The 12,676-nt window shown below is 60.1% G+C and overlaps 1 protein-coding gene across 13 annotated transcripts in view; it reads right to left on the reverse strand.

Moving 5' to 3' along the window:
- PRR5 (proline rich 5) overlaps positions 1–12,676 on the reverse strand; it is a 71,102-nt gene that overhangs the window by 950 nt on the left and 57,476 nt on the right. For 8 of the 13 annotated variants that reach the window (XM_033233638.1, XM_033233645.1, XM_033233639.1 and 5 more), the window contains 6 exons: positions 12,223–12,271; positions 9,548–9,605; positions 4,072–4,163; positions 3,496–3,636; positions 1,582–1,717; positions 326–526 (listed from right to left, as the gene is read on the reverse strand). In XM_033233638.1, the coding sequence (XP_033089529.1) occupies positions 326–526; positions 1,582–1,717; positions 3,496–3,636; positions 4,072–4,163; positions 9,548–9,605; positions 12,223–12,271 (677 nt within the window). Of the gene's footprint in view, positions 1–276; positions 527–1,581; positions 1,718–3,495; positions 3,637–4,071; positions 4,164–9,547; positions 9,606–12,222; positions 12,272–12,676 lie in introns of all 13 variants that reach the window. The other 5 variants (XM_033233644.1, XM_033233649.1, XM_033233643.1 and 2 more) reach the window with 3 other exon arrangements.

Genomic DNA, 12,676 nt, shown 5'->3' on the forward strand with positions numbered 1-12,676 from the left:
ACCAGAGGCTACCTGTGTCCCCGCCTGCCTCAGCACCTGCTGCTCGCTGCACACTGGGTCCTTGTGCAGGGGCAGCTACGGGGAAGGCCCAGCCCACGCTGATCCCAGGCCCGGCCCAGCAGGTCCTGCCACCACAAGCCCTGACACTAGCTCAGGTTCTGGTCTCTCTTCTCCAGCCTAGGCCCAGCCTGGACACACAGGACCTCAAGTCAAATGCCTAGGTTTGAACCCGCACCCTGCCAGCGACCTGTGTTTGACCCTAGGTAAGTTACCTAACCCCCGTGCCTCAGTTTCTCCACTTGTGGAAGTGTATGGACTTCGGCACCTGCTGGACGTCTGCACTTTCCTAGGCAGGTGCAGCCCCCGCCCGACTGGAGCTGGTGTCCAAGGGGATGAAGCAGGGGGCGGCAAGAAGTCCACACAGGTGAGCCATGGGGCCAGGTTGTGGGGCTACGATGGGGGCAGATGGGGACAGGCCCTCCATGTAAGGTCAAGGCGGGGATTCCATCCTGGGGATGCGGGGAGCCTGTGGTCAGGCAGTTGTAAATATGCCTCGCTGGCCGCTGCATGGAGTAATAGACTGTGGGGGCTGAGGGCAGACATGGGGACTCAGGGAGGAGGCCCCTTGGGTCACCTGGGCGGGAGGCAGTGGCACTGGTGGCTGAGGCTGGTGACAGGGCAGGGTTCAGGCTCCCATTTGGGACCCTGCAGTCCAAAGAGTGGCCACCAGGTGGCAGACGACACACATGAGCAGCTCAGGGGCCTTTCCCGGACCAGGAGAAGGTGGTCCCATCAGGCAGGGGCTGAGGTCCTGCCACCCAGGGCTACACCCAGGGCTATGCCTGAGTGGCTCAAAGTTCTCCAGCGGCCAGGGCACCACCTGAGCTGAGACACACCAGCAGCTGGAGACGGGGAGCCCCTCTGGATGAGGAGGGCATAGCCCCAAGTGGGCCTTGCCCCAGCTCTGTTCCCTCTGCCTGGGATGCTCCCAGCCTCCAGCTAATGGTGGGACACGGAGGGGACTCACTGGTCAGCCTCCCCCGCTAGAGGGGAGGGGCGTGGCCTAGGGCTGGTGCACAGCAGGTACTCAAAGGACATTGCTGCAGGATCGCAGAGGCTCTCCATCAAGGGAGCAACGTGGCCAGCTGTGCTGGAAGCACCAGGTAGCCCCGGGATGCCGCCCACAGGGCTCAGCCCGCCCACCCCCAGGCCGCATCCCTCCCAGCCTCGGTTCCCCAACTGAGCCAGGAGTCCTCAGGCTTCGGCACGTGCATGTTCTGAGCACTCCGCCTGACCCATTTCTGACTTGCAAGACTGCCCATGAATGTGGACTCTTGGGGAACGCAGAGCCCTGGTGGGGCTCTCCAAGGTGTCGCCACATTACTGCTCACGGTGTCTGTCCACCGTCACAGATCCCAGGTCCAGGCCAGCACACGGCAGGCTGGAGACTGCTGCCTGGCTGAGAACCAGTCTGAAGTCAGATCCTGGTTCTGTCGTGGGGCCTCGGCTTGCCCATCTGTTCACAATGGACAGGGCCCGTGGTCACCCCTGCCCCAGCCCAAGGCCCAGGCAGACCCCTACCCAGGATGCAGGAATGGGTGAAGGACCCCTCGCTGGAGTGGAGGCCGTAGGTGCCCAGGTATGGCGACACCACCTTCTGGACCAGCGTCTCCAGGCGCAGGTAGTCCTCGGTCACGCCCCTGGACTCATGTACCCCCTGCAGGAGAGTGGGGCGGGGGGTAAGGGGGGGGTCAAGCACCTGAGCTTGGTGGTCCCAGGCTCTCAACCCTATGTCCCACCCACCAGAGAGCCTGTCCTCTGCCTCCCGCCTCCCATTCCCATGGGCTCTCTGTCCCCATGGCAGGGCCCACAGTTGTCTCCCAGCCCCTCTCAGAGCATGTGGCCTGAGTCACTCTGCAGCTCACAGAAGTGTCATGATCTGGGAGACCATGGTGTGCCCTGGAAAAAGGCCATGGCCAGATGAGATGGGCGTTCTGCACCTTCCACCCCTCGGAGGGGCCCCGTACTCAAGAGTCCTAGAGGCTTTGGACAGTCTCTCCAGAGACACTGGCTGACCCCACCCAGGGAGGGCCAAGATGCTCACCTGGGGCTCCCTGCCCCATGAGGCCAGGTGCAGACCCCATCCATCAGACATCTCCTCACAAGCCCCTCTCTTCTTCCCATCCCTGGCTCAGGCCACCTCCCCTCATCCGGAGCTCTGAAGAGCTCACCGCTACCTCCAGGTGTATTTGAGCCACCGCCCGGGAGATGAGGCTGCTCACCCAGCTGTGCGCTGAGCGGGGACAAAAGCTCTGTGACCCCAGCACCCCGCACAGAGGGCTGGGAGAAAGCCGACATATACCGAGTGCTTGCACTCATTAAATGAGTGAATGAAGGAATGAGTGAATGCATGAATAATGGAAGACAGCAGGCCTCAAGGGGCTGTCAGGTGGTTCAGGCACAAGATACACGGGGGTAGAATTCTTTTTTTCTTGAGACAGAGTCTTGCTCTGTTGCCAAATTGGAGTGTAGTCGTGCGATCTCACTACAACCTCGGCCTCCCAGGTTCAAACAATTCTCCTGCCTCAGCCTCCTGAGTAGCTGGGATTACAGGCATACGCCACCACGCCCAGCTAATTTTTGTATTTTTAGTAGAGACGGGGTTTCGCCATATTGACCAGGACGGTCTTGATCTCCTGACCTTGTGATCTGCCCGCCCTGGCCTCCCAAAGTGCTGGGAGTGTCCCCATAGACCCTAATTTTAAAAGATCTTCACAGGAATTCAGAACGATAAAGAGGGCTTTGCACCTGCGAGAGCTGGGGTGCGGCTGCGCTCCTGCCCTTGTTAGCTCCCAGCAAGCAGGACTTGAGTCCCCTACCTGTAAAATGGGGTGGCCAGCAGTGCCTGCTCGGTCCTGCAACAGCGCTATGAGCCGGCCAATCGCGAAGTGTGGTGCCTGGGAAGGGCAGTGTGCGGAAACCTCCGGCTTGCGGTGGATGCCACTGGGGGCCCCACTCCTTTCTGGGGCAGGCACCCTCTCCCCACCTGCTGTGAGGGGGGCTAACAGCTCTCAGAATGTCTTCCCCAGAGCTGACCCGCTGACGAAAGCCCTCTGGACAGAAATGACTGGGCCACTGTGCATGCGCGCATGTGTGTAGTAAGTGCACGTGCATGTGTAGTATGTGTGCAAGCAGGCATGTGTATAGTATGTGCATGTGTGTGTTGGGGGTGGTTACAACCCCAGGCTGGCCGACGCAGGGTATAAAGGCCCAGCCTTGTGCCTAGGAGGAACAGGTCTGCGGCTTGAGCTCTCCTGAACCCATAGCTCCAACCGGCTGCTCCCTGGCCCCAGGTCCTGACAGGCTTTTCCTCTGATCGGGCCCTTCCTTAAATCTCGTGCCCCTAAATCCTCGTCTCATGCTCTGCCTGTGGGCATCTGAGCCCAATTACTGCCCCACAGTCCCCATGCCTGACCCTGTGCCCACTGCGCCCACCTGCAGCACCAGCAGCATCTGCACGATGGCAGGGGGCACGCGGGCATGGGCTCGGGCCAGCGCATCCTCTAGCTTCACACTGAGGGTGATGGCGTTCCGGAAGTGCAGCAGGGCCAGCTGGCGCACCGACGGCTCCTTGCCCTGTGGAGGGAAGGCACCCCACCCCACCGGCTGTGGTCACAGGCGTCCTCATCTCCCGTCTCCCGGCCCTGGGACCCCAAAGGGGGAAGAGACCTGCTGACCCTCAGGCCCCTCCACCCGTTCTCCTCAGATGACCCTGTCCCAAAGATAGAGGGCCCCTTCGGTTTCCTCTGGCAGTAAAAGGGTTACTGTCACAGAACCCCCTACTCTGTGCCTCGCTGCTGCTGCTGGGGGACTCACGGGGAGGGAGGTGTCCACATCTGCAGCTTGAAGGGGTGGAAACAGGCTCTGAGCAACTCAGGAAGCCCAAGGAGAGCAGCACAGAGCAGAGCAGGTGTGTGCATCCCCCAGCCCGGCAGCCCCCCTCTGTAGAGTGAGGCCAGGGTGGGCACAGCAGGGGCACTGGGCTTCCCTCCCCGGGGCTGGGCCGCCCACCTGCACCGGGTAGAAGATGGCCTGCAGCATGGGCAGCACGTCACTGAAGAAGAAGTCCCAGGTCTCTGCCAGCGAGTCCAGCAGCTTCTGTCCTGTGGGCAGGGGGGCCGTCACCACTGGGACTGACTGGCTCTGGCAGATGCCTCCACTCACCCAGGATGGGTCATCGGAGGATGCGGGAGTGGAGGGCCTGGGCTCAGGCCCCTGGAGGCACCTGCCCAAGGTCGACGTCCAGCTCCACAGCTCAGCTGTTCTGCGGCCCTGGGCCCACTGCTTAACCTCTGTCTTCCATTTATAAAATAGGGCTAAGAGATCAGCCTCCCAGAGCCGAGGGCACGAAATGAGAACAGGGAACTTGGCTCAGGGTCTGCTCCTGGCAGATGACAGCTACCAATTCCCAGGCCTTTGTCACATACCAGACCCACACAAGTGAGAGCCACAGAGGTATACATCTGGCACAGGTGAGACCCCCTACACGTATGCCTGACACAGGTGAGACCCACACACGTATACCCGGCACAGGTGAGAACCGCATAGGGGAGATCTGCACAGGTAAGACTCACACAGGTACACCCGGCACAGGTGAGACCCACACAGGTGTGATTGGCATAGCAGTTTCAGCTCACATCCTAGTCTCATCAGATCCTCCTAACAACCCAGTTAAACAGTTTTCACCTACCCACCGACCTCCTCCCTCCTTCCCCACACTGCCTGCCCCTCCAACAAACATTTACAGAACACCTACTCCGTGCTAGCCCTGATACTGGGCACTGGGGACCCAGCTGAGCCCCAAACAGCCACCGATCCATCACATGGCAGGGAAGTGGGACACTGAGCAGGATCATTTAAGGGCAGTGGCTAGCGGTGACTGACCCCCATCAAGCAGACAGAGGCTGAGCCTCCGAGGAAAGGGTGCACCACAGTCAGTCGCCCGGAGGACCCAGGGCCAGGCCAGTTCAGGCTGCCTGTGGTCAGGTCTGGGGAGCCACGGAGACCACTTCCAATAGCAGCACCAAGTCCGAGGGAGGAGAGGGTGCAGAGGGTCAGGCAGGGAGGACTTCCTGAGGAGGGGCGATCCAAGCTGGGCTTGCCAGACTTAGTGGTATGGGGACACATCTTGACAGGTGAGCCTCTGAAGCAGATACATAGGTAGCAGACATCGGGACCAGCACTGCAGGATTTCTGCTGGCCCTGGGAGGAACAGTGCCATCCACTGGGTGAGTGACCCCTGTGGGATGGGGACAGCCGCCCAAGCTGGCTCTGAGCTCCGGTGGGAAGGGCAACGTGTGGAACCCTCGACCTTTCTGCCTGGACTGAGCAGCGCTGGGATGAGGGCTGCTGGGTCCAAGGATGCACAGTCCAAGGGCGTGTCCCCAAGGCCTCTGCTGTCCCCCGGAAGCCAGATGAGCAACTGGCGGAAGAGATCTTGGTGTGGGCGCCTCTTAGTGAAGAGGAAAGCGTCGCCGGCTGTCTCTCAGGCTGCACCCCTGGCCAGAACTGCTTTGAGGTTTCCATGGGAACATGGAGGCTGAACAGGGACCTTTGCCTCTTTTCCTCACTCTCTGGGCCCTGCCCCCACTCCTGGAAGCCCCCAGGTTCATGTAGGTTCGAGGGCACTAGGAGTGGGACCCAGCCAGAAGCAGCCCCAGGGCTGGGGGCGAGCTGTACTGGTCCCCATCTTCGGCTCCCGGCCCGGTGGCCAGCCCTCTGCCCTCCTGGGTAGCCCACGCCTGGCTCCGAGGGCGACGGGGGCCAGCAGGAATACCCCGGACGGGCGGATGCTCACCGCCCCACCAAACTGTGCCCGCACACAAAGTCCCTTCAGTTCCCCTCCGCCGCGGCAGGAAGAAAGGCGGCTCAGTTTCCAGGCCAGCCGGGGGGTGGCTCTGGGCACCGGCCAGGCCCGCGTTCTGCTGAGCGCAGGCTGTTCTCCAGCCCACGGGGCGGAAATGCTGCGGAAAGCAGATGTTGTAAAACAGAATCCAGGCCCCAGCTGGAGCCACACGGTGACAAGAGGCCAGGAAGGGCAGCCTCGTGGTTGGTGGGGCTCTCTGCTGGGGACAGTCCTGTGGGGCCCCTCTGTGGGGCAGTAGGGTTAGTCAGAGCACGGGGCAACCCCAGGAAGTTCCAGGCGGACTCAGTGGCATCCTCTATGAAAGGGGTGTGATACACGTCCCCACGTGGGCAGGTGGAAAGCAGAGATTAAACAGCACTGGGCGTTTGCTGTTGGCAGGATGGGGCCGGGGTGCGTGCGCGCCGTGCCTTGACTCCAGCCCAGCAGTAGCAGGGGCTGATGCAGGCGAGCGGCCCCGCAGTAGCTCCACGCTGGCTCCCACCCTGCAGTTCTCACTGTGGGCGCAGGCCGGGGTCCGTCTTTCCTTTCTTTATCTGAGTGCTGAGGGCCTTGTACAGGCCCTGGAAATGAACAACCCTGTCTGTCCCTGTCGGGAGACCCAGGAACAGGAAGGAGCACAGGGCAGTGTGAAAAGCCACCCGCTGGGTGGACCAGGTCAAGGGTCTCTGGCGCAGGAACGGCCGAGGCACAGGCATGGAGGCAAGTGTGTAAAGCAGCACAGCTGGGTAACGTGACCCACACTGGGTTTGGATTCCCTGGGGGACGAGTGACGGCAGATCCCAGGGCCCAGCAGAGGACCAGGAGCTCCTGCCCAGATGTCCCAAGTTTCAGGTTGCCAAGGAGTTGCCCGGCTGCAGCTGGAGCCGATTCCCTTAAGCCGCACAGAGGTCATTGAACAACAACCCGGCCGCGGTCCAGCCTTCCTCCCCTTCCTAGGGAGGGAGCCCTCCACCTCAAGGCCGCTCCTCCAGGCTCTCTGCTTCCAGGACCCGCTCTGCCCAGGGGCTGAAGTCCAAGGCCTCCCTGGAGGCAGAGAAAGGGCAGGGGGCAAGGTCCTGGGGCTGCCCCACGGGGGGCCATCACCACCCTTCGGCAGTTGCAGGCTCTGTAGGGACAGCTGCAAGGAGCAGGCTCAAGGTGAACAGCTCCCACTGGAACTCAAGCAGGGGTGGGGGGCAGGAAGGGGGAGGCCCCTGAGGCCACCCATCAGGGTGTGGACTTGGCTATGCCCCCATTGCATGGGGCCGAAAGGGACCAGACATTCCCCTGAACAGACCATACTTTGAGGCCCTACTCAAGGGCCACTGCCTCCATGCAGCCCTCTCTGACTGTCAAGGTAGAATGAACCCTTTCTTCTCCAGGACACTCCTTCACATTGACATTCCTCACACTGGACCGTCACCCTCTGTCCGTGTCTGTGTCCCCAATTGGGCTGTGAGTCCCTGCAGGGCAGGGCCAGGGTCTCCTCCATCTCTGGGTCCCCAGAGGTCACCTGGGCCTGACATGGAGAGAACACTCAAGTGGACAGAGACTGTTCAACCCCACATTGCTAAGACGGGGCGCTGAAGCCGGGGAGGAAGCCGGAGAAGAAATCCATTGCTAAGACGGGGCGCTGAAGCCGGGGAGGAAACCGGAGAAGAAATCCATTGCTAAGACAGGGCGCTGAAGCCGGGGAGGAAACGGGAGAAGAAATCCATTGCTAAGACGGGGCGCTGAAGCCGGGGAGGAAGCCGGAGAAGAAATCCATGCTAAGACGGGGCGCTGAAGCCGGGGAGGAAGCCGGAGAAGAAATCCATTGCTAAGACAGGGGCGCTGAAGCCGGGGAGGAAGCCGGAGAAGAAATCCATTGCTAAGACAGGGGCGCTGAAGCCGGGGAGGAAGCCGGAGAAGAAATCCATTGCTAAGACGGGGCGCTGAAGCCGGGGAGGAAATCGGAGAAGAAATCGTGTGTCTGCAGCTACGTGGGAACTGGAGGCCAGGGCCTTGGACTCCCAGCTTAGAGCCCAGTGCCTGTCCCTGAGGCCTGGGGACACCAGGCAGGGTTGGCGAGGTGGAAGAGGATGCTGGGTCCCTAGGTGGGGCCTCACAGGGCTGCCCTCTGCCCCTTCTGCTGGGCAGGCACCACTGCTGGGAGGCTGCTCCAGACAGAGCTCCACTCAAGCCACACAAAACTCCCTTCTCCAAGAGCCCCAGCTCCCCTGGGCCAGACCTGGTGGGAGGCACAGGCACCACTGGAATGTGCCGCATCAGGCAAGGGGCGTGGGCGGGCATCTTCCTCAGGTGCCAAATGCTCACAGCTCTGTTCTGCCAGCCTAGATGCTGCCTCCTCCAGGAAGCCTTCCGAGAACCCCCGTGTCTCCCCCATGGTCTGATGGTTCTCATAGCCTCTCTTCGTGTTCCTGTCTTGGCTGGCCCCACCCAACATGTGCACTGGAGGTGAGGAAGGACCATGACACGCAGCTCCAAGGTCCCCTGAACATGCCAGGCCTCTGGGCCTGTGTCCTCCTCTGTGGAGTGGGCTAATACCTCTTTTTCCCAGGGTCGGAGGGAGGCCTGGAGGAGGAGCCTGGGGCAGTGGAGTCAAGAGTATGTGTTTGGGAGCCGTTAGCCTGCTTGGCACCCTGGCTCTGCCACGGAGCAGCTGTGTGGCCTGGGAGGGACACCGTGCCTCACTTTCCCGTGTTCAGTGCTAACACTGGTGGCTTCTTCACAGGGTTGTGGAAAGCAAATGAGTTAGTAGATGTGCAACACTCGGGACAGTCTAGCAAGGAGGGACGCACACGCCTGGTGCCCGGTGCACAGGTGCTCAACACACAGGTACAGCACAGGCCCGATCCCAGCACAGGATCGGGTGCTCAGCACAGCCTGAGCAAAGCAGCATCCGTGGGAACTGAGTGGCCCCCCTCAGCTGACCCCGCTCCCAGGGCAGCTCGCTCCTGCAAGGTTGCACACACTTCTGCTGCTGCCCGAGGCGCTCAGCCACAGGGAGCCCATCCTGCACAGTGAAGCCAGCGGGGACCTCGCCCTTTGCCATGAGAAGGGCAAAGGGTGTGTGCCCTAAAGTCAGGCAGACCTGGGTTTGAGGCCCGCCTCCACCCCGATGTGCACGGTAGCTGTGGGCAAATCACCTCTCATCACTGTGCTCTCCCACTCAGGAACAAGAACCTGAAGGTCCCCGTGGGTGGCTGGGAGCCTCGACAGAGAAAACTCAGCTGAGCCCCAGACCCTGTTCCCTCCTCTGTGAGTATCGGCGACCTCAGGCCTAACCTACTTCTCCTCTGACGGCAAAGACTGGGACAGGGCTTCTTCCAGGCTGCGGGAACAGAACTCACTAGGCCCGGAAGCCCCGTGGGCAGGGAGGGGAAGCAGGGAGGGGAAGCAGGGCTTTTCCTGACGTCTCGTAGCCCTCCTCGGCTAAAGCAAGTTTGCGGGGGGCAGACCCTCTCCCAGGGTCCCCTCTGGGTAGGGATCTCGGCCCTGCTGCCCCAAGGCTGTATGTGGTCCTTCTAAGTCCTCCAGACCAGAGAGCCACACCTCGCACCGAGAGGCCCCAGCGTGAGGCCCAGCAGCCAGCCAGCACCCAGCATGGTCCAGAGTGGCCGCCACGGGGCCCACACTCACCCTCGTAGAAGCGGATCTTGTCCCGAAGGATCACCATGCCTTTTGTCAGCAGCTGGTTCTGAAGGTAAACACAGAGGGGGTGTCACTGCCCTTGTGGATGCCTTGGGGTGTCCTGGCCAGCAGGGCCCCCGAGAGTCCATCCACCAGTGAGCAGCCGAGGCTTAAAGGCGGAGGAGACTCACCGAGGCCCCACAGTCCACCTGCTGCAGGGCCTGAGCATCGGTTCTCTCGGGGGGCAACTGACCCAACCCTGGGCTGTCACGAGACAGGAGGTGGTCACACGGACAACCCGAGAGATGGACAGGGCCTACAGCCCCTTGCACTGGGCTCAGCTGGGCAGGCAGAAGCCTGGCATGTCCCACAGTGAAGAAAGGACTTTGCAAGGACTTTGCAGCAAGAGGGGGCTCTGATTACCAAAGGCGGGGCCTGTCAGCTGCCACCCTACCTCAGGGACCCTGCACGCATTGCCTGGGGCGGCTCGGCTGAGAAGCACGCTGTGTGGTCTCAGCAACCCAAGTGTCCGCCAACGAAAGAATGGACCACAAAATGTGGCCCATCCACACAAAGAAATGAAGCACTGACTTGCGCTCCAATGAGAAAGAACCTGATGCTGACAGAAGGAGTCCAGACAAAAGACTCCACACGCCGTGTGATGCCACCGATACGAAACGTACAGAATCGGCCGGGCGCGGTGGCTCACGCCTGTAATCCCAGCACTTTGGGAGGCTGAGGCGGGAAGGTCACCTGAGGTCGGGAGTTCGAGACCAGCCCGACCAACATGGAGAAACCCCATCTCTACTAAAAATACAAAATTAGCCAGGTGTGGTGGCGCATGCCTGTAATCCCAGCTACTCAGTAGGCTGAGGCAGGAAAATCGCTTGAACCTGGGAGGCGGAGGTGGCGGTGAGCAGAGATCACACCACTACACTCCAGCCTGGTCAACAAGAGCAAAACTCTGTCTCAAAAAAAAAAAAAAAAAAAAAAAGAAGAAATGTACAGAATCGGCAAATCCGGAGACATGTGGTTGCCTCATGCTGGGGAGGGCTTGATGGGGGGAGGGATTACCAATGGGTACAGGGTTTCTTTTTGGTGTGATGAAAAACTCCCAGAATTAGATGGGGTGAGGTTGTACAATTTTGTGAATATACTAAAAACTCACTGGGTGCAGTGGCTCACACCTGTAATCCCAGCACTTTGTGAGGCTGGGACAGGAGGATCGCTTGAGCCCAGGAGTTCAAGACCAGACTCTGGACAACAGAGCAAGACCCTATCTCTACAAAAAATTTAAAAATTAGCCAGGTGGCTTGTGTCTGTGGTCCCAGATACTCAGGAGGCTGAAATGGGAGGATCTCCTGAGCCTGGGAGGTTGACGCTGCAGTAAGCCACCATCACGCCACTGTACTGCAGCCTGTGCAACAGAGTGAGACTCTGTCTCAAAAGACACACATAAAAACCATTAAACTGTACACTTTAAAAGGGTGAATCGTATGCCATGTGAATTATACCTCAATAAAGCTGTTAAATAACAATTTTTTTAAAACCCCTAAAACAACATGATACGAGGGACCACGGGTTCATCATCCTCAACCCTACTCACTTGGCAACCCAGCCTGCATGAGACGCCCCTGAGCTGAGCAGGGCCCTGGGTACCGCAGCAGCCCTGGAAGCTACAGGGGCACTGGGCCAGGCCTCGCTGGCTGCTCTCCCTCCCTCCCTGTGTGACCTCAGGCAGGTCGTTTCACCTCTCTAAGCGGCAGGTTCCACCAAACCGCACGCGTGTGCATCCTCGGTGCAGGCCTATTGGCCAGAGAAGGTGCAGCAAAGGTGAAATGCCGCAGTACCTGGGACAGACACTGGGTGATGCTGATGGCACAGCCACCATTGCCGCTGTGCAGCTCAGTGGGACCACGCATACCCCAAACCTACGTGGACATCCCAGGAGTTTGAGGGGAGGGAGAAAGTGACAACACTTGGAGTTGATCACATGCCAGGCACAGCGCTAAGAATTCACCGCGTCTTGGCCAGATGCAATGGCTCTCCTGTAATCCCAGCACTTTGGGAGGCTGACACGGGCAGATCACCTTGAGATCAGGAGTTCGAGATCAGCCTAGCCAACATGGTGAAACCTTGTCTCTAAAAAAATACAAAAATTAGCCGGGCATGATGGCAGGTACCTGTAATCCCAGCTCCCGGGGAGGCTGAGACAGGGGAACTGCTTGAACCCAGGAGGCAGAGGTTGCAGTGAGCTGAGATCGCGCCACTACACTCCGGCCTGGACAACAGAGCAAGACTCCGTCCGTCTCAACAACAACAACAAACAAAAGACAAAAAAACAAAAATTAGACAGGCGTGGTGGTGGGTGCCTGTGATCCCCAGCTACTCAGGAGGCTAAGGTGTGAGAATCGCTTGAACCGGGAGGCAGAGGTTGCGGTGAGCTGAGATCATACCATTGCACTCCAGCCTGGGCGACAGAGGGAGACTGTCTCAAAAAAGAATTAGCCTCCTTTTATCATTTAATCTCCACAACAATCCACGTGGCTAGATAAGGAAGGAGGCAGGTCCTTGGAACCGCAGGCAGACTGTGGAGGAGCGGGTGCTCCACACCCCCGGGGCAGGTGAGCCCCTGTGCCTTCTCATGAGGCAGGCCCAGCCTGGCTGGAGCAAGACCCACCTACCTGCAGGTACTCTGTGAAGAAGGACCCCAGCTCTGTCTTCAGTAGCTGCCTGTGGGTGGGAGGGGAGACAAGAGTGAGTCCCAGACCACACGGCACTGGCGTGGGGGACCCAGGGACTGGGGTGGGGCCTCCTGGGCAGTGGGAGACCAGCATGCTTAGCCCAAAAACATGGGGAATGGACAAGTCCCACCCATCCAGACCGGCAGGGGCTGGGTCGGCCTCACGTCCGGGCCCTCCACGGTCCACAATGGCGGCTCTTCAACTAGATCCCTGCACTCATGTCACAGTAGAAGAGGCCAAGGGGTCCTCAGAGGGAAGACAGTGGTCTCTGCGTCTTACACCTTCTGGAGAGACACCTGGCAGGGCTGGGCCTGCACCACGCGGTGTGCTCCCGCCTTCTACCCGGATGCCACGGGCTCCTCCTTTCTCCCCCTGCAGAGCTTCTTGCCAAGTG

The sequence above is a fragment of the Trachypithecus francoisi genome, unplaced genomic scaffold (assembly GCF_009764315.1).
Source record: "Trachypithecus francoisi isolate TF-2019V2 unplaced genomic scaffold, Tfra_2.0 Lachesis_group14, whole genome shotgun sequence".
In the NCBI taxonomy this organism is placed as follows: domain Eukaryota; kingdom Metazoa; phylum Chordata; class Mammalia; order Primates; family Cercopithecidae; genus Trachypithecus; species Trachypithecus francoisi.